The 22,770-nt window shown below is 31.8% G+C and overlaps 1 protein-coding gene across 1 annotated transcript; it reads right to left on the reverse strand.

Annotated features, from left to right (window-relative positions):
- Positions 1 to 367: 367 nt before the first annotated feature.
- LOC118050029 (ABC transporter C family member 5) lies at positions 368 to 9,341 on the reverse strand. The gene is made up of 13 exons (XM_035060239.2): positions 9,177 to 9,341; positions 8,826 to 8,951; positions 6,338 to 8,612; positions 5,885 to 6,205; positions 5,722 to 5,808; positions 4,544 to 5,239; positions 4,230 to 4,394; positions 3,240 to 3,534; positions 2,922 to 3,136; positions 2,394 to 2,699; positions 1,937 to 2,000; positions 1,601 to 1,840; positions 368 to 1,065 (listed from the first exon to the last, which is right to left on the reverse strand). Exons 3-13 carry the CDS (start codon positions 8,441 to 8,443, stop codon positions 953 to 955), a joined length of 4,608 nt encoding a protein of 1,535 aa, XP_034916130.1. The 5' UTR covers positions 8,444 to 8,612; positions 8,826 to 8,951; positions 9,177 to 9,341; the 3' UTR covers positions 368 to 952.
- Positions 9,342 to 22,770: the final 13,429 nt, after the last annotated feature.

Here is a 22,770-nt window from a genome sequence, read left to right on the forward strand (position 1 = left end):
AATATTTTTAAATAAAGTTTTAATATTAAAAATAATTGTTTTTTTAATATATTAATAAAAGATATTTTAAAATCATTATAGTTGCTTTTCAAAAAAAAAAAATTACTTGAAAAAATTTATTTTTAACCTCAAATGATTTAAAAATACTCAAAAATATTAATTTTAAAAAAATAAAAAATAATATATTTTTTTTAAAACACAAAATCATAAATCAAGACATATTTAAGTCTGAGGTTGAAACAAGCATATCAAAACAGGAAGAAAAAAATAAAAGCATAACAAAACAGTACCATTATTTTCTACCTCTTTTATTCAAGACAGCAACCAAACACCAAAGTAGATCCTTATGAAAGATTAAATACATGAATAAAAACAGAGAATTTTGTACCTCTTTTATTCAAGACAGCAACCAAACACCAAAGTAGATCCTTATGAGAGATTAAATACATGAATAAAAACAGAGAGAAGCAGCAGAGAGGATTCAAGGAGAAATTGGCGGACAAAATTTCTTAGAATCAAAAAGTCTATCTACCCTAAGACTGAATCATGGTGGAAGGAGTGGGAATGGCATTTGACGAGTTCAGCTCTAATGATTTTGAAATACAAAAGCTTGCCTCAACCTAGACCCTACTGTATGGACACCATTGAACAAATACAACTGTTCCCTCCTCTTATTTGTTCTCTTCCCAACAAATAAACTTATTCTCTGTTACAAAATATGATAGAGATGCATGCTCGAGGGGGGTGAATTGCCTTGCCTTGCCATGATAAGTTACTTATTCCTAAAGGGACTTTGTGCAAGCACCTACACCTGTGCCTTCAGCCTTCCCATTTGTCTTCCAGTTTGCTGAACGCAACAGCTGCGAGGAAAGCAGCACCGGCCACTTTATTTTGGAGCCCTTGGCCTGCTCTTGCTGACTCTCACCTGGAGGTTCTGGGCATGCCGTCTTGTTCAAAAATCCGGGATGCCACTTGACCTTGAAGAATACTCTGTTACCAGCTTTAGAAACATGGATGATTTATCCTCTAACAGCCGTGTTGGAGTATCAAACTCAGCAACTAGACCTGCACAAAAGAACATGTCTCATGAGCATTTTGTAGCGGCTCGATTATACCCGTCTCAAAAGATTGCTTAATAATGTGACTACCACAGCAGTCCCAGACAGTTGTAAGGAGTTCACTAAGAGGGGCAATAGGGATAAATAACCAAATTAGTCCCAAGGATTAAGTTGTCAAGCTTGTGAGCCCAAAGCCCTGAAAAAACTGTTTTGCAGACGAAATTGGACAGGTAAAACAGACAGGATCATTCTGATCTAATGACGTCGTAACTAGATTCTCAGGAGAGAGAAATGACGTCCTAGCTAGAGATTGTGATTGAAATTGTTAACCATGTCAAGATTCTGAGCCACATTTACCAAGTAACCTCTTGACTCTGAACCCAAGAAACATTTAAATGGTTCTCGATCCAGATGAAAGGTTAGATTTTCACTTCATAAAACTCCTCCCAAAAGAAACTTTCACTTCATCAAAGTTGTTTATGTTAATTGTTTCATGCTATTTGGAGTTGAAAAAATAAAATAAAATATAGATATGCACGCACCATCACTGAGAACCAGAACAAGGTCACTGTCAATGACAGTTGGGATGCGATGTGCAATTGTGCACACCGTGCAATTCTTAAACTCTGTCCGGATAATCTTTTGAATGAGATTATCAGTAGCTGTATCAACAGATGCTGTCGCTTCATCAAGCACCAGAATTCTTGCCTGCTTAAGCAAAGCACGACCCAGGGCAACAAGCTGCCGCTGTCCCACACTCCAGTTATCTCCATTTTCCACAACTGCAGATTATGCACTCAATTACAACCAATCATTTATTTCAATGCACCAATAAATCTTTGACAGTACCATTGCATTAACAACTTGTTGTTACATACCTAGTGAGTCAAGCTTTTGTTCTTTCTGTCGGACTATCTGTCCTAGTTGTGACTTATCGAGAGCCTGTGCCAAATAGTTGAACCGTTAATTGGGGCACATCATCATAAATGCATACACATAATTTTAAGATTCAATGCAGTTTATGTTTTGGCATACAAGGCAACATATTGTTAAAGGCTGGAAATAAAGTTATCAAATCTACAGTGATTTAAATCGGACCATTCAGTACATGCTTTGGGGATTGTGTAAAAAAAATAGAATTGCAATTTGGAAAGAAAAAAAATTACTCTTGAATCTAAATTCCAGAACAAACTAAATAAATTTATAGTAACAATAATATCACCCAAAGATTTCTCAGAATTCTTAGACATTTCAAGATCAGTCATAATTTTAATAATTCAGGCACCACTGAGATTTTTTTAAGTTCTTAGGCATGTTCAGGAAGAAGAGAAAGACCTGCCAAATTTCCTGATCTGAATGCTCTTCAAGGGGATCAAGGTTTCCCCTAATGGTCCCTTCAAATAAAGTAGGATCCTGGGGTATGATACTCAGGCGGCTACGAAGATCATGGAGGCCAATAGAAGAAATATCGATGTTGTCTATAATGATCCTCCCACTAGCTGGTTCAATTAACCGAAATAATGCTTGTATCAGTGTAGATTTACCACTTCCAGTTCGTCCCACAATTCCAATTTTGTTCCCACCAGGAAAAGTACAGGATATCCCATGAAGCACCATTGGAAGATTCTCACCATATCGAACCTTCAGAAATAAAAACAGTGCTGATTGTTAATAACAGACTCAAATCAAAATGATCATGGCCAAAGGATAAGGGAAATCAATTCCAGAAAAAAGGGATTATGATTCTCCTTTAGGAAATGCTTTGCAAATAACAGAACATATAACTCGAAATAATATTGAGCAATTAAAATAGTTCCTCCACATGACAATGCACATGCATACTGGAATAACTTAACAAAATACCTTTAAATCGATCAGATCGATTGTTCCATTCTCTGGCCACAAGGATGGAGGGCGAGAATCCTCTATAACTGGTGGGGCTTCACCAGGAAGTTGGCTATACTGATAGATCCTTTCAATGGAAATAATTTTATTTTCAAGCTTGCAAAAGCTAAGTATCCACCGTGATAAGCGTGCATTTAAATTAAGGCCATAAGTCACAGCAAGCCCTGCCATGCCTGTTAAAAAACAAGCAAATGTGAATAGAAGAACCATAAATTCACAAATTCCAAATGTTACATATTATCAGATAGATCAAGTAATGCACAGTAACATCCTTACTTGGATCAATACTTCCCTGGGGAAAGCTAACAAGTAAAACCATGCAGAAAGCAAATACAAAGGTTGAAAGCAATTCCATGCGTAGGCAGAGCCACTCAATAGCAGCAAGACTGCAAAAGAATGGACGAGCAAAACAATCAAGAAGATACAGATTCCTCTTCAAGAACCTCTTCTCTTGCCCAAAGCCCCTTATTGTGGCTGCTCCTGCAATTGTCTCCCCAAAAAGATGGATGATTGGAGATTTCTGAATGCTAACAATACGGACCAGTTCCCTTGATGAAGCCATGTAGTATTTCTGCAATCATTGATACTAATAGTAAGGTAATTTATCCTTCAATACCATTTATACAATAGATTTAACAGAATATGAATCCTTAAATGGGTAGTTAAAGTCAAAATGCAATAGGATTTATGTTCATCATCAACAACCTCTGTCTTTTCTAATTATTTAGTGGAAATTAAATTTCATCAGTGATGATTGGAACAGCTCAAGGTACTGGGAGAGAAATGATGAGGTTTCAAGCATTTGAATCATCAAACCAAAAAAAAATCAGTTTCTGAAACCATACAGATATCAATTTATACGATGGGTCCAGCAGCAATGTGTATTGACTTTCAGTTGCAAAAAAGGTAATATAATGTTTAAAGACGTAAAAGACTACATTGAGTGAACCTTGAAGGAACAAAGGATTGTTACTGAAATGGAAGTCAAGAAAAAGATTGACAATTAACTTCCATCATCCACCTTATGGATTTTATGCTTTACTCAAAATGAGGCTCTTGTGAATGCCTAGTGTGAACGAAATATTAGACCTCTGCAGCTTATATTTGAAGCAACAACATGTCCAATTTCGTTCATGACCACACATCACATATCAGTGGTCTCTAGAATCAGTTGCATAATTACAAAGCAATATCTGTTCATTTCCCTAATCTTGTCCAACAACCAACAATGCCATCGTTAACTCAGGGAAAAGGATAATTAATCACCTGCATCCAGAAGCAAGCAACAGCCATTGGAACAACAAGCAACAAAACTTGCCAGGTGACTTTGGTCATTACACCAACAATCCCAAAAAGCTGTATGGTAGTTGAAGCAAATCCACCAAGCCTGAAAGGAATATCAAGATCCACTACACTTTGATCAATTGACACCTGTAAGATTGTAAATGATCAGCACAAAGCAAAGTGAAAGACATAAAAGAGAGACAAAGGAAGCAAAGAAAAAGAAAATAGTCATCTACCATATATGGGTGGAGAACATGTATAGGATAAATATTTCCAGCAAAAAAAGATGAACTTACTCGATTCAAGATCCGTCCAGCTGGAGTAGAGTCAAAAAAAGACATTGGTGCTCGGAATACACTTCTAAGCATCTTCAGAAACAATTTCTGAGCTGCTGCTAAACCAAATGTAGCAACCAGAACAGCCCTGACAAATATAAACCACGAGCTCCCAAAAGCAAGGGCCATATAAACACCAAGAAGGACCATAGGGCTCACTCTAGGCTGGCCTCCTTCCATTTGGGGATTTGCCCAGGCCATCCACCAATTACTAGCTATTTGAAGAAATTGAAATGAAGCTTGTGCAAGGATTATGAGTGGAATCAATAAGCCTTTATATGCTGCAGCCATATAGGACAAGTAAACCTTCATGCTGACTCTTCCTCTTACTCTTTCCTCTTCCTGAACAAGCTGCTTTTTCCTTGAACGTTTTCCTTTCTTTTTCTCTTTGATTGCTTTCTGATCTGAAGCTGATGCACTCTCTTGCACTTCCTTTGCTAAGCTTTCAATACTACATTCTGACGCATTGCATTTTTTATGTAGTGTGGCAGATCCATCCAACAACAAATTTTCATCTGATTCATCTGATGAGTGATTTAGAATATCCATAGCCCCAATTGCTTCATTGTGAGCTGAGACTAAGGTGTTAAAGTCAGTTCCTGCTTGCAAAAGTTCATCATATTTCCCTGCCTGTATTATGCGGCCTTCCTTGAGAACCTGATGTGATGAAGATAGATATCAGAGAATATTTTTTTATGGAATAAAGGAAAAGGAGAAGCATCAAATACATGGTCTCTGATTTACCTTCTTTAAAGCCCCCCTTCCCCAAAAAAAAAATGTAAAGCGAGGGTCTTACTAAATGAAGCAAGCAAAAACATGATCTAATACTTTTGTTGAAATGTGTTATGACATTTTTATGCAAACATGTGCTCATATTCTACAAAGTGACGATGCCCAGTTGTACATGCTAAGAACCTATGATGCTACCAGAAAATTGGTTGAGTTAAAAAAGGTGAGATGGCTATGCATGAATGTTAGAATGACTATCCTAGTCTCAAATTAAACACAACCTGGTATTTAAATCAAGCTAAAAGGAAACATTCAACTCTATGAGATGCAAAACGTAAACCATAGATACCAATCAGTTCTTTCATTACACAAGCATTACATAGAGGTGAGATATTAAAACAACTCCATACCAGAATTAAATCGGCGGCGGGCAGAAATTCAACCTGATGGGTCACAAAAACCACAGTCTTACTTGCTAATGCTGTCAATATGTATTCCTGCAGTTCACAACACATTTAGGCAAACTGCATTCATTTGAAAAGCAACATTGATTTTACACAAGGAAAGTCCAACCTTGAACAACTCTGAACCAGTATGCGCATCCACAGCACTGAAGGGATCATCAAGCAAATAAATGTCTGCATCTTGATATAATGCTCTTGCTAGTTGAACCCGCTGCTTCTGGCCACCGCTCAAGTTTATACCTCTATCACCAATAATTGTCTGGTCACCATGTGAGAAGAGTTCCAAATCCTTTTTCAGTGAACAAGCATTGATTACGTTTTTATACTTTGCTTTATCCATTGGACTTCCGAATATAATATTTTCTTCAATATTTCCAGATTGTATCCATGCTGACTGTGAGACATAAGCAGCGGTGCCACAAATTCTCACCTGGAAAAGGGAAAGGGAGAACAGGAATGAATCTTCAATGCATAATAGATTCCAGAAAGAAGAAATCACATTTAACCGGAAATATCATTTAAGCTATGAAATTAAGAAAATAGGTCCATGAATCTAACTTACTTCGCCAGAGATTTTGGGAATCTCGCCAAGGATGCAGGAGAGAAAGCTTGATTTGCCAGAACCAACCACGCCACAAACAGCTACCCGCATCCCCCTCTCGACTTTCATTTGTATCCCTGATAATGTGGGCCTTGAAGAAGAAGAAGAAGAAGAAGGGTCCCAGCAGAATGCAGCATCTTTAATTTCTATGGCCAAGTTTGTAATGCTTCGAGGCAGAACAATGGTTGCATCTTCCTGCAACTCTTCCTCCTGCAGGAATCCGGAAATTCTATCAAGAGAAACTTTAGTCTGGGCCATCATCGACACCAAGTCAGGGAAATTCCTCAGTGGTTCTTGTAGTATTCTGAAGGTGGCCAAAGCAGAAAGAACACCTCCCGCTGTGAGCTGATCACCTAACAATATAGAAGTACCAAAAGTGACAGCTGAAACAAATATGGGGGAGCTCCAGAAAATGAAGGTAATAAAAGCTTGTGAATAGAGGGCTTTCCGAAGCCACCGGAACTCCACACCTCGCATCTCCTCCAATTTTACTCTATACCTGTCCTCCCATGCCTGCAACTTCAGAATCCTCATGTTCCTGAGGCACTCTGATGTTTTCCTCATCCTTTCATCCTTGGCAGCCATTAATTTGTCTTGATAATCTTCTTGTATCCTAGCCACGGGGATTGTGATAACAATGGAGATAATGGTGGCGATCAAAGTTGCAAAGGAAGCAATTCCAACATTCTTATACAAAATTGCAAGAGCAAGAACTATTTGCAGGGGAAGCATCCATATATCATGGAGATACCAAGAGTAATCCCCTACTCTTTGGACATCAATTGCCATGTAATTAACAACCTCTCCACTGGTGTGATTTTGCTTGGCCAAGCTCGACAGCTTCAGTCCCTTTCGGTACACCATTGCTGTTAAAGCTGACCTCACTTGCATACCCAGGATGTCAACCCCAAGATACCATTGCCGGGTCGTTAACGTCTCCACAAGCTTGGCTGAGAAGAATATCCCAGCAAGAATATAGCCCTCGTGAGGGAAAGTCTCCTTACCCCCCAGATAATCAACAAAATAGCTAATCATGTACGGACCAACGTATGAAACAAAGGTGTTCAGCAAGGCAAAGATGGCATTGCAAGCTGCTTCCTTCCAGAATGACTTCAGAATTGCCCAAGCTAAAGACGGCTGCTTGGAAGGATTTTCAGCTTTTCTTCTTTCCCAATTTGAATTCAAAATCTTATAGTTTGTCTTGGCACGATCTTTCGGTGCAAGAAGGGGAATGTCCTTAAGCTCTAGCGGTCTCTTTGCGCCAATAGAAAGAAGGGGGTTTAACCAAGAAAGGGTTACTAAGCTGAAAAGCCCAGCATCGCTATAAGGAGTGACCTTAAGACACCCTGCCTCTTCTTCAAGAAGCAATGGCTCCTGAAGATCAGAGTTCCTACAAACTTGTATACCAGTAACACCTCTAAACGCAACAAAACATAGAAAAGCAAGAGCTGGGGTTGCAGCAAAATTCGCCACAACATGAGAACTCAAATGCTTTGAACCTCGAGTAAAAAAACTGCTCCCATCAACATACAAAGTACACAAACAAATCAAAAATGAGAAAAACCACCACACCCTCAACAAGACAGGAAATTTCTCAGACAGCTTAAATTTACATTGAAGAGCTGAAAAGCTCAAGACAAACCAAGCCAAACCTTGTGCAGCAGGGACACAAATCTCAGACCAATCCACATCTTTCCCCTTAACAGCCTCTCTAATCAGAGCAACTCCATCAAACCCCAACACCAAGAATTGCAAGAGCAAAACATAGAAACAACAAAACAGACACAACTTAAAACCCGTACCGATTATAACATCACGAATCTCTCCGTCAACACTAGACCTTCGAATTGGAGTCGGATTGGGAACTGTAGAATCATCCTTAAGGAATCTTACTCTGCCAACACAGACAACTATCTGCCTTGCAGAGATAATGAAGAGAGACACGATAAAAAGTGTCAAATTCACACAAATGGAGGCGAGTTCCAACGTGGGCAGGCCTTGAATTGCCTTCAAAACAGGGTTGGTTGATCCTGAGCTGATATTATTAAGCAAGAAAACGATACCCATTATTGGAAACAAGAGGTAGTGATTGAAGAGAGTAAGCCCTCGTTGTGGTCGTCAATGAAAGGCAGCAGCAATTTGATGAAGAGGAGAAAAGATCAAATCGTATAAAGAAGAGGGGCATTTCACCATCTGGGTTTTGAACAGAAAGGTGTTGCTATATTGGAAATAGAATCTGCAGACACATTGCACAAAGAAACAACCAGGTTTTCATCAACAACGGACACGAATACAGAAAGAGAAAGATTATAAAGAACCCTCCTTTCGACTTTGCTTTGATCCTTCTACCTACAGACTCTCTCTCTCTCTCTCTAAAGAAACAGAAGGAGACAGAGAGATGGACGTCAAAATCTCGAAATCTGAAAGAGAAAACACCAAAGTTACTGACCTCGAAAATTGTCCAGGGTAAGCCGGTGGCGATTGTCGAGGTAAAACCAGCCTGTGATTGATAGGAACCTCTTCGTATCACCTTAAACACCCAAAAAAATAAAAAGCTCTTTGCCTTCTCCTCCTTCTACACCACACACGCACACATATAAAGAAACAACGAGTAGCAAGCGAAAATGACTTAACTTTAAAATGCAAAGATGGAGAGAGAGAAAACGAGAGAAGTAGAAAGACTGCAACTTTTGATCTCTCTTTCTCTTAAATCTTTTATAACGATAGGAAATAAATGTATTGACTAATGTTTTTATCTCTTGGTTTTTTACATCTATCTATAATTGAAGTTTGCTGCTACCTTGGACGGTTGCTGGTAGTAACTATAGCACTTGCCGTGTTGGATGTTTCAATGTGCTGTGAGTCACTCGTGGTGACAGAAACGGGAGGTGCTCCTTTAGACGAGAGGCTAAAGGTTCTACCTTTTCCTTGACAATTAACAACGTTTTCAGGCTTTTAGCTTATGTTTTCAACCTCGCTTGAGTTCCCATGTCACATGTATATATATATAAACAAAAAAAAAAAACAAAAAACAAAGAGATAGCCAGCCAGGGGGTGTGAGAATAAGAATATTAATTGCTACAGCATATTTGTGAGAGCAGAATGTGGATCAAAGTATGTGATAAGATATTGATGGGGATCCAGTTAAGAATGGGTTGAAAATAAATTATATTATTTTAGATTGGAGATAGAATTGTTTGTTTATGCTTTACAGTGGAAGATGACGTTGGATTTCAAGTGAGAGTGTATGAGTGTGATGCCCATGATGGTAAGCTTTTGAGGTCATTGATTTTTAATTTATCATGCTTTCTACATTGGACTGCCTTTATTTATTTATCAGTATATAGTATAAATAAGTAAAGTGCTTTTCAAGAAAACACTTTCCTTTAAAAAATTAAATTAATTATATTTTTAGTATTCCTTGATGATGCAAAAACATAAAAAAAAATCTAGAAAAAATATTATGATACCAAACATGCTTCAAGTGCTTATATAAAAGAAGAAAAATCAATCTTATTATAAAATAATTTAAATCATATCTTAAAATTTTATTTAACAGTTTAAACTATTAAATTGAGATGATTTTTAACATGGTTTCAGGACCTTAATAGCCTAATAATCTTCAAGGTTTAATTTTATTATGTCTATTTATTTGATAAAAATTAAACACAAGATAATGTGATTCTGTTCAAGTTTCGAGCACAAAAACTTTCATTTAAGATAACGTGTTTGAAAATGATATAAATTATATCATAAAACCTCACCTAACAGCTTAAATTATTTGATTGAGATTATTCTTTAACAAATCTTTAAATATTTTTAAATGGTTTCAATCCACTATATTAAAATTAATGAGAGAAAAAAAAAAATCAAATATAAACATTTGTGATCATACTCGAGCTATAATATATCATCAAACAAGAGTGAGTGTGTTGCATGGTATCCAAAGGACACCGATTAACAATGTATACAAAGACAAGATCATGCATCATTGATGTCACAAGTGTTCATCAGACAAACTGGCATTGTCAGTGGGACCCAGCCGCGTAGGAATGGAGGGAGGGCTAGTAAAATTGTAAATAAACATCTTTTGTTTCTTGTGTTGAAGACAACAATCTGCCCACTTATCTCAAGTTTCTTTGCTGCAGTCATGAAAATAAAGATAAAAATGGTGACCTAACTTTTTGTGCTTGCAATATGACCGTGTACGTGATTTTATTTTATTTTTCCATGGATTATTTGCTTACAAAGTGCTGCTGGATCGTACTTATCTAGGTTTTACAATTTTTTAAGAAAATATATTAATATATTTAGCATTATTTTATCATTTCCTTATTAAAAATAAAAAATATATTATTTTAATATATTTTATATAAAAAAAACATTTTAAAAAATATTATGCACCACGATAACACAACTATAATTAAAAGCTTTCAAGTATTGAAAGGGCATGATCTTTCGCTACTGTAGTTTCGAGCCCACACTCGAGAACTAACTCGGAATTACAAAATCATCGGAATGATTCTTGGGTTATTAAAATTAGGGGTGATTATTTTTTATTCGGTTCAGTTTTTATAAGAAAAAAGGAACCAAACTAAAATTAAAAAAAAAAAACCAGTTCAAACCAATTTGACTTGGTTTTTCAATTTGACTCGGTTTTTTCTAGTTTTGCCCAGTTTTTCAGTTTAGTTTTTTCAATTTCATGTTTATAAAACCAAAACACAACCCAACCGATAAGTTTTTTTAAAATTTTAATCGATTTAATTGTTTTTTTTTTACAGTTTTATTTTTTGGATTACTTTTTTTTTTCTATCGGTTTAATCGGTTTTTTCGGTTTTTTTGCTCTTTTCTAATTAGAATAATCTTGATTAATTATTTTTATTAAAATAAATGGTTTTTTTATCCCTTTCATGTTAACTCCACCAAGTTTAGATCAGATCAAATAAATTATTAAAAATCTGAATATATCAATCAGTATTTATCAAGGAAATATTTTATCCATTCAACTAAAAATCTGAACCGAATCAAGATAGGATCACAAATTTCTCGGGAGATCCAACAATTATGTTTCCTAGCTCTCAGGCATTGCATAAAACGACAGCGCACCAGCAACACTGCCAGGGAAAGAAAATCAGCGTCTCGCAGCCCGCATGAACCAGCAATCATCTCTTGATATGATTGGAATTTAAGATAATCCCAAAATGGCAATCAAAGCATCTAATTAATTGCCTTGATCCATTATGATCACTGTACAGTTATTTTTAATTAATCAAGGCATCTAATTAATTACCAAAAAAGGTTAGAAAAAAAGTAATGCAAGACATAAAAAAAATATAACAAGAAGAAATTATGTTAATGTAAATAAAATATTCAATCAAAAATACGATAAAAACATATTTGCTAAGGTGAAAACATATTATTTATATTTATTTTTTTAAAGGATCCTTTTTTTTTTTGTTTTTAATTGCTATGATTTAGTTTTAATTTTATTAATCACATTTTTTTTACTTATTTATTGGTTAAATTAAGGAACGCATTAAGTGACAATTGATTAAAAGCATGTTTGGAAGTGTGATTGTAGTTACTTTTTAAAATATTTTTCATCCATAAATGTATTAAATAATATTTTTATTTATTTTTTAAAAATTATTTTTGATATTATAATATCAAAATGATCTAAAAATATAAAAAAATATTAATTTGAAGCAAAAAAAAAATAATAAATTTTTAAATTTTTTTAAAAGTATTTTTAAAATACAAAAACAAATAGGACTTTAGTAGATTTATCACTTTTTTCCATTCTGTAAAAAAATAAAAGATTTTATATTATATATTCCAATGTTATATGATGTATGCTGTGGAGAATTATCATTGGATATAAATTATTGTTTTTTTATTGAAATCTTCTTATTAGCAGGTACCAAATGGCGGAGAATTGTGAAGCTATGTTCCTTCTATGATATTAATCATATAAAAAAAAAACACTCGGTTTTTAATTAATTATTTAAATAAATCGAGTGAGGTTTGATTTTATTTTATTTTTTAGCAAGGGCATATGACACTAAGACAATTCGTTTTTTAATTAATCAGATAAAGTCTCAGTGATACTAAACCCGGTCTAGTAGGGTGTAAAAAATTAAATCAAAACCAACCTGGTTTGATTTCTTCAATTTTATTAAAGCTTGTTTTGATTTTATTTTTTTTTAATTCAAAATAACTATGTTAATATTATTTTAGTATGTATTTGATATTACAGTATAAAGAATTTTTTAAAAGAATTTTTTATTTTAAAATATATTAAAATATTTTTTATTTTTTATATAACCGCATAAAAAACCTTTGATTTAATATTTTTTAAGGCTGACACATTTAAAAAGCGTATGAAAACAAATACTACTTCATTTCCAAGCAAGTTAATTGATCCGGTTTAACTTGTCTAATTTACAACCTGTATTTTAGAGCGATAAAGAAGCGAGCCAGGTTTAATAATTTTGGGGTATTCCTGCTCGTTTCTTGCTTAGATCTTGTTTAGTATTATAACAATGATTACTTTTTAAAGTATGTTTTACTTAAAAATATATTAAAATATTTTTTTCCCTTAAGTAAAAAAAATAAAAGATTTTATATTATATATTCCAAATGTATGTTGCGGAGAATTCTCATTGGATATTCTTATTATCAAGTACCGAATGGTGGAGAATTGTGAAACTATGTGCCTTCTATGATATTAATCATTAAAAAAAAAAAAACACTCCGGTTTTTAATTAATTATTTAAATAAATCGAGTAGGTTTGATTTTATTTTTTAGCAAGGGCATATGACACCACGACAATTCGTTTTTTAATTAATCAGATAAAGTCTCTGATGATACTAAACCCGGCCTGGTAGGGTGGAAAAAATCAAATCAAAACCACCCTGGTTTGATTCCTTCAATTTTATTAAAGCTCGTTTTAATATATATATTTTTTAATTCTAACTTCGTTTTAGTATTCCTTCAAATACTACTGCACTTCCAGATAAGTTAATTAATCCACTCCAACTTGAGCAACTCATAACCTGCCAAGTTTAATAACCTCGTGGTATTTTGTTTATTTCTTGCTTAGAAATTATATTTAAAATTATTTTTAAATTTTTAAAATTAATTTTTAATATCAAGACATCAAAACTATAAAAATAAATTAAATAAAAATAAAAAATATATTTTTTATTTTGAAAAGGGGATTTTAGACGGTTTACATGGTATTGATGCTGGCTTGAGATAGTGTCACAGTAGTGTAATGGGAGTAATCACATCAAAGTTGGCAAGCCAGCCCCATACGTCACTGGACTTGTACAGGGTTGCTCAGCAATTTGTCTCCTACTAGAAACTTCTTTCGTACGTATAATTGTACTCCTGATCAAAATTAATTACCATAATATATAAAATATCTCTGTATAGTCATACTTATTCGTTTTAAAAAAATGTTTAAGCACACCAATATATTTATATATATTATATTAAAGTAAAAAAGAAGAAGAAAAGTTAAACTCTCTAGTGGCGGGGGCGGGGGCGGGGGCCCGGCACTTGCAAGAATTTCTTTTTCAGCCCCTAATGATTTATAGTCTTGGCTCTGAAGTTAGAGAAATTTAAATCTTGATTCCGTGAGAAATCTGTTTTTTAATCTAACCCCTCTAATTAAGTCTTCTGGCGCCGCCCCTGAAACTTCACCTTCAAGTTTATTTTTCATTTTTAATTGGCGAGTATTTCTGAGACTTGGATTCATAGGTTGACCCCTCACGTTATCAATTTTGGTTTGAATTTTAAAAAAACATTAAAAAAATATTTATTGTAGATATATTCTCTCAGTCCCACAGTGTTTATACAGAATTTTTTAGATATAAAAAAATTAATTAATGGTGTTTTTTAATAATAATAATAATAAAAGAAAGAAGCCATGGCGGCTGTGAATTTTGCTGAAGAAGAAATATTTTGAAATAAGTTTTATTAAAACTTGCAGTTTATTTTGGATTTTTCTTGAAATCAATGACCGGCGTGTTGCATCCTCGTCATCAACCAACCAGTGGTCTGGTCTGGAGTTAGCAAGTAGTTTACGTCTGCTGACTTTGGTTCGGTTCTCACTGTCAAAACCGGACGGAAGACTCTGAGTCATAGTTCAGAAGGTGGGTCCAGACTTTTTATTTTTTTTAATAATAATAATAATAATAAACTCTATTTAAAAAAAAAATTAAAAATTTTGACCGAACCAGTCTAATTTTTATTTTTATTTTTTATTAGCCTAGACTAGTTTAGATTTAGGGCTGAATCACCAAGTCAGTCCAAATTTTCAAACTATATGATTTAATTTATACCACAGTTTCATAAACGAGAAAAACTTAGATTATTAGATGGAAAAACTAATTTTTAAATAATCAAATTTTTATTTGTTAGAACAAAGTAGTTTTATTTATTTCTAGATCAATCACGAACAATGTCGTTTTGTTTTCTGTCATTGACAACGTGGCTTTCATTTTGACACAGAGGGAATTGGACCAGCGAAGGACAGGGACGACCGACCAAAGAAAAAGACGTCCTACAGCGTGTCTCATGACAGGTTGTAGTCCCTCTCAAGGTGTGAAATACACTTCAAATTTGCTTTCATTTTAAAGGAGTGTTGTTTACTGGGTAAAACTTGTTTTTTAAATTAATTTTTTATTTAAAAAATATCAGATTACTTTTTAGATATTCTTAATAATTCTGACATCCTAATATACAAAAATAATATATTTTTAATTAAAAAAATGTTTTATGCAGAGGGACGTAAAACTTGATGGAAAAATAAAAATTCCATGGAAAAATAAAGTTAAAATATGAAACACGATGAAGAACACGAGGTATTCATTTTGAGAGAGGCATTCATTTATCTCCATCATTCATCTCGACATTGTCTCTATCATTGCTACAAACACCACAAAATACCTGCAACAATATTATCCGCCGCAGGAAAAGCTGAAATTATCAACATCTATAAATATTTATGCTCACCAGGTAAAATATTTGAAGCGGATAAGTACAAGTTATTTTTGTTTTTATATTTTTTAAAAAAATAAAAAAATTATTGACATGTATATTAACATAAACAATTATTTAAAAAATAACTATAATTATTAAATAATCTACTGTTCATTTCTCTAGATACACTTTTCTCATGCTCTTCGTATCATTTTTTTTCTATATATTATCTTCTTCGGAGAGTTTTTTATTCTGTAAAGAAATTTGTGCGGCAAGAAACACCGAGCCTATAGAAAAAAACCCAAGTTGCAGCCTATAGAAAGTCCATTCATGGCTGAAGTTTTCACGACTTCATCATGATTAATTAATTTTTTATTTTTAAATTGTTGCAGCAAGTTTTCACTCAGTACATGTTTTATGCAGCTGGATTCATATGAAAAGTAAACTTATTATAAGATAGCTACTATAATTACATTTTTGTATCTTATGATGATGATGATGATGAGTATTTAACTATTGATTGTGTTAAAAATATCCAATAGGTTATAGAATAAGAATGCAGGAGAAGAGGTTTACATGATCATATATAATAGATCGAGATATATTTAAATTAACTCATATATTTATATTAATTAAAAAAAATACATGAATGGAAAGATTTATAACCATTCTTTCTTTATCTATTTATTTTGTGGCTATGTGATATGTGATGTAGTGGTTTTTGTTTTTTTGCCGAACCACAGAAAAAAATCATTTAATCAGTCAAATAGTTTGAACTAATCTCGCATATAATTGCGTTTTAAATTCTAGTTTTGTAAAAATTAAAATAATATATTTTTATTTATATTACATGTAAAAAATTATCTCCCAATAATTTTAACCAAACTTATTTTTAAATATAAACAATATTTACAAGTTTTTAAAAAAACAAAACTATTTTTTTAAAATCACAACCATGTAAACAATTACATTAATATCCAACACAAAATTAACAAAACCAACCCAAGCCAATTTAGAAATCATAAGATCCACTATATCCACATCTCAAAACACCATGTTTTCAACAAGATGATAATTTCAATCACAAAAAAAAAAAAAAAATGTAGAAAAAAACAAAAAATGAAATACCGTTCATCAATGCGAATACATCTTCAATGCTAAAGCTTTACAATCCTGTCTACGATGGAGACGTAGATGGTTTTTCATTTTCTTTTCATTATTTTTTTGTGTGTGTTGATGCATCCACTTGAACAAATTTTAAATTCAAAGTTGGTGAAATTATAAATGAAATGAGCTGCCTTGCAACGTTTTTATTACATACGATACCATGTTTTCAACGAGGCATGAATTCTGACCACAGAGAATTAAAAAAATAAAATAGAAATAGCACCATAAATTTAAAATATCATATTACAAGTACCAACTACCAAGAATGAGTACTATTTATCTCCCTACCACATTTGTATCGATTATAAATTATTATTATTATTATTATTATTACATGTGAGATTTGAATTATCATTAAACTACGGCTCACGAGTTAGAAGTGAAATATTGCAACTCCTGATTAAATAAAAATCTAGACTTCATTTATAAAAAAAACATTTAATTTAAATGAAGAGTTATTCCCACTCGAATGTATATATAAGTTTTTTTTATAAATTAAAGTCTGAAAAACAATTTATTAAAAATATATCTAACAAAACTAAATCATTTACAGCTACACCAACCCGGTATGTGGACAAGATAGCGACGGCAGTGCGCCCTTATGCAGTGGCATGGTCAGCTCTGAACGGACAGCTCAGCGGCTGCACCATGTGTGGCTGGTCCTTGGGTGTCCAGCTCTTCTATCTTTAATATTTTTGTTGTCTAGTTTATGTAGCCAAGTATCGATCTTGGCTACCATGTCATTGATTAATTTTATATTTTTGCAAAAATAAATAAAAGAAAATGGCACCCCTGAATCGTACCATCAAATGATTAGATTTTGCCATGAGTTTATTGCGACCGGACAAGATTTTTATATATATATATATATATATATATTTGAAAATATATATAAAATAATATTTTTATTATTTTTTAAAATTATTTTCAACTTCAGTATATCAAAAATAATCTAAAAATATAAAAATAAATTAATTTTAAAAAAAAAATTTAATTTTTAAAAAAACACAATTTCAACCATGTTTTCAAATATAACCTGTTTTTTAGATCCTTTGATTTTTATGGCATGTTTAATTTAGTGTTTAAATAATCTTTTTTTTGCAATGAAGCCTTTACATGTAAACACTTATTTTAATAAAATTGGTCAAATTTTAGCAAATCAAATTAAAAAAAAATAAGTGATAAAAAAAATATATGAAATAAAAAACCAAGAATTATTTGTTCTATTGGACAAGCTTATTTCATCCTCTATAGCTGGACAATAATTATTTTTTAAAGGTAACTTAGGACACTATAATTGAAAAATGTTTTTGAAAAAAATATTTTTTTTATTTTAAATTAATATATTTTTTATATTTTCAAATCATTTTGATATGTTTATGTTAAAAATAATTTTTTTAAAAATAAAATATTATTTTAATATATTTTAAAATAAAAAATATTTTAAAAAGTAATCCTCGCTACTTTCAAACACCCTTTTAGACATAACAAGGAAATTTCGTGGAACATTCTCAAAACTTATCTTCTCATTTTTAAAGTGATCGGAACCTAAACTAAGCTTGAATTAGCTTAGAATTATTGAAAGAGCCCGTGGGTAGATTTAGAGAGATGTTTTGAATACATTTTCTATTTTTTGAACGACTAGGAAGACTTAGAATATTCTTCTAAGAAAATATCCTTGGAAAAGTATTTTCTTGGAAGAATTTTTATTTTTCCTTTCGAAGACCAAGAGAATATGGATATGGTAGATGTTGCCTGCCATGAGAGGCACATTGCCTCTTTGTCATTTTAAGCATGTGGGAGAGGCCCTCTTTTCAAAGAATAATGGATAATAGGCACATAACAAGAATATACCTTGCAAAATAACTCTCTCTCTCTCTCTATATATATATATAAGGAACATATATAGAGATTTCCTCGTCAAATAATTTTCTTAAAGGTAGGAGATATTCTCTTATTGATTGGTGCTTTAATCAAAATTAAATTCTCTAAATGGATGATTTTCAAGATATATTTCACATTCATTCATAAAAGAAATTATGTTGTCAGCAATTCATGGATTATCAAACAGTTTATTTCCTAACAAATCTAATATTAAAGAATAAAATAAAATAAATTAAAAATAATTAAAAGATATATATATAAAAAAACAAAGCATATCTTATTGGTGAATAAACTTGTTGACCCTATACTAAGTTGGGCTAGTACACCAAACTTATAAACTAAGTTATGGACTCCGTTAGGATTATAATTTGTTTTTGAAAATTATTTTTTATTTAATTGTATAATAACAAAAATAGACAATTGTGAAATTAAATATTAATCCAATACCGGGATGTTTTTTTAGATCATAATAATCTCATAAAAGGCGAAGCGAAACCAATTATGAAATTGAATTATCAATTAACCTGTTATTTAAGGATGAAATAAAAAAACTAATTAAAAAAAAATTTAAACTTGCTAGACTTGCGAACCAAATCAACCAACCAAACCTGCGAATAGGTCTATGGACTTTATAAAGTTTGATAACATAACTTTTATCTAAAATTATTATTTTTTAACTATATAAGAAAATAAATAGATGATAAAAAAATCAAGTTTAATTAAAAAAGAAAAGCACTCTACTAAATTCATAAACCGGGGTAATTCGGATTACCTTGAAAAACCTGTAAACCATGCTAACCTTATAGAAAAATAAAATAAAATAAAATAAATTATGAAGCCAAAATTTCAATCATCTTAGTATTAAAAGATGAAATCAGCAATTTTTTTTTTATAAAAAAATCAAAACAAAAGGAAAAAAAGAAAAAGAAAAAAAACATTGTGAATTACAACTGTTATTCATAGTGCAATGTTTGTGGGTGAACAATATTTTTCTCACACCCTTTAATTTTTGTTATTTTATAAAGTTTAATAACATGACTTTTCTCAAATACTATTTTTTTTTAATTATATGAAAAAAATAGACTATAAAAAAGTCAAGTTCAATTAAAATAAAGACAACCTATCAAATTCATAAATCGAGGTAGTCTAGGTTATCTTGACAAACTCATACACCAAGCTAATCTCATATAAAGACAAAATAAAAAGAAGCAAATTATGAAGTTAAATTATCAACAATCTAAATCTTAAAAGATAAAATCGACAAAAACATATTTGAGGAAAAAATCGTAACAAAAATTTAAAAAGAAAAAAAGAAGAAGAAAGCAAAACATTGTGGATTGTAATCCACCAATGCAATCAGTGTTGGATGAAAAATGATTTCTCTATATCCTTTAATTTTTGTTATTTTATAAAGTTTAAGAACATAATTTTTTTTAAAAACTATTTTTTCTAATTATATTAGAAAAAAATAGACTATAATAAAGCCAAATTCAATTAAAAAAAGAAAAGAAAAAACTCCACTAAACTCATAAATCAAGATAACCGAATTACCTTGATAAACCTGCAAGCCATGCTAACCTCATAGAAAGACAAAATAAAAAAAAAAAATTATAAAGCTAAATTTTCAACCATCTTAATTTATATATATAAAAAAATAAATAAAAATAATTTTAAAAAAATCATAACAAAAAAGAAAAGAAAAGAAAAGAAAAGAAATCATATATTCAAGAAAAATAATAATATAAGAAGACACAATCCATAATTCACAATTCCCCAAATTTTATGAAGAAAGCTAAAATGATTTCCCGAGCATGCTTTGAAAAAGTAAAATAACTTTATTTGGAGAAAGAATATATGTAATGATTTTTCATTTTTGTGTAGCATTGATTCTCAAATGTGGGGTTAATTAAGAATATAAAGAGATGTTAAGTCCGAAAATTTGAACTATCAACTTTGTAAAATATTCATTTTGATTAAATTGGTCAAATTTTATTTAACCAAATTAAAAAAAATAAATAAGTGATAAATAAGAAACGGACAATATAAAATTCCATCTTTTATGACGGGACAAGAAATTTGCTCGGGAGGTGTATTTCAGACAAGAACAAGGATTTTAGTCCTTATTCTGTCCGAAATATACATATTCGATTTTTTGAACGACTAGGAAGACTTATATTCTTCTAAAAAAATATCTTTGGAAAAGTATTTTCTTGGAAGATTTTTTTTTTCTTTCATAGACTTTAAGAGAACATGGATATGGGAGATGTTGGCTGCCATGAGAGGCAACTTGCCTCTCTCATTTTAAGCACGTGGGATAGGTATTTTTTTTTCATAGTTTTAAATCTTGTTCGGTTTAGTGAATTGACTTGGAACCCAACCAACTCAGAACTGTAATCGGGTAGAATTAAAAAAAAAAAATCTGATATGACACGACTAACTTGGTGAAAAACTCGGTTGCAATTTGTTGATTTTTGTTTTTTTATTACTAAAACGATATTGTTTTGATATTTTTTAAAGGATTGACCAGGTCATAACCCGAAACTCGAGTCTTGGATCGGGTCGGCCACTAGATTGGATCTAAAAACTATGTTTTTTTTTTCCCCCAAAGAATATTGGATAACAGGCACATAAGAGTGCATGTAATTTGAATAAGAATATACCTCACAAAATACTCAAAAAAAAAATAAAGACATCTTCATAGAATAATTTTTTAATTGGATTATTTTAAAGATGTATTCATATTCATTCATAAAATAAATTATATTATCACCAATTCGTAGATTCTATCTGGTCAACAAGATTATCTTCGCATTGGTAAATTACAACCATGCAAGTGTATTGATTTTTTAGCCAATTAGTTACGAAGAATCAATGCAAGATGATGATTTTCTTCCAAGAAATGAAGGCACAAAGACATTGAAAGAATCAGAAGCTGCCACATAGAAAGCGATCTTTTGTAGAAAAATTCCTTGTAGATTGAATATTCCTACGGAATAAAATTATTTTAAATTAAAAAATACTTTTTTAAAAACACTCTGTTTCAAGGAGTGATTTTACTTATTTCTGCATTTCAAAAACGCTTTTGAAAAAATTTGATTTTTTTTTTTTTATTAATTTAAATTAATATATTTTTAGTATTTTCAAATAATTTTGATGTGTTGATGTCAAAAATAATTTTAAAAAAATCAAAAAACATTATTGGCATGTATTTTGGCACGAAAAACTGTTTGAAAAACAACAATAACCACACTGCCAAACAAGCTCTTAATTAGCTCATCAACCTCTCTTATTTTATAATTTTCATAATATAGCCCCTCCTCAATTAATTTTCACAAGCCAACTCGGTATTTAACATCAGAATTTGGGTGGAAGGACTTCTTTAAGCTTATTTTTAGAAAAAAATTGTCTCTTTCCAGGTACTATGTTGTTTGAAAAATTAAAAAAACTTAAGGTAGAGAAAGAATATATGTAATGATTTTTCATTTCTGTGTAGCATTGATTCTCAAATGGGGTAAGTAAGAATATATGCAGAGGTGTTGAGTCGAAGTTTTTCATGGATTTGATCTTATCATACATGGACCAAATCAATTTGATTCCTCCTTTAGCATAATTGGTTACTGTAATTCATCACTAAAGAAGGGTTCTGTAACATGATTGATTCTATTACGATAATAATTTAGATTTTTTGTGTTAGAAAATAATATAAAATTATTTTGAAAACGCAATATATCATCGAATAACAAGTTTCTCAATTGAAGTGGTTCTTTAAATAAAATCTAGCAATGGATTTGACAATCAATCCTTGGATATGCTCTGGTGGGAAATGATATGCCTGAAGTAACAGTTCTAATGCTCACAGGACCATTTCTCAGGTTCAGGATTCCGGGGGAGGATAAGAAAACCTGACAGGTCCTGTCTGGTGGTGAGAATTGAAACTTCATCTGAACGTAACCAGGCAGATTGGGACTATTTTTCAAGAATTTTAGATTGGATATTCCCAGCAGATTATAGCAGAATCAGCATATGTACAAGCTTTTTCAAGTTGATTATGGTATCCATCCTAATTTCTCCTTTAGATCAAAATTCGATAGAACTTGGTAGAAATGTAAACAATCAGGATGGTGATTCAACATTGAGGCAAAATATTATGCTGGCTTCTCAGCAACTTAGCTTGGTCACCCCAAAATCATGAAACAATTCATTATTCTCCTTCTTTTTAAGCTCTGCCTGCAAAATGTCTGTTACCTTTTTTTGTGTCATGTCAAATTTGGGAATCATACAGACATTCGAGGATCAATTTCATGATGGAAAGAAAAAACACACCAGAATTTTTTCATTTCCCCCCTTCTTTTGC

The sequence above is a fragment of the Populus alba genome, chromosome 2, assembly GCF_005239225.2.
Source record: "Populus alba chromosome 2, ASM523922v2, whole genome shotgun sequence".
NCBI classification, from domain to species: Eukaryota; Viridiplantae; Streptophyta; class Magnoliopsida; order Malpighiales; family Salicaceae; genus Populus; species Populus alba.

Coding starts and splice junctions, on each gene's coding strand:
- LOC118050029 (XM_035060239.2), bottom strand. CDS start 8,443: ATGGGTATCGTTTTCTTGCTTAATAATATCAGCTCAGGATCAACCAAC. Junction 5,240..5,721: donor CCGCCGCCGATTTAATTCTG/GTATGGAGTTGT, acceptor TCATCACATCAG/GTTCTCAAGGAAGGCCGCAT. Junction 1,066..1,600: donor TGTTCTGGTTCTCAGTGATG/GTGCGTGCATAT, acceptor TCTTTTGTGCAG/GTCTAGTTGCTGAGTTTGAT.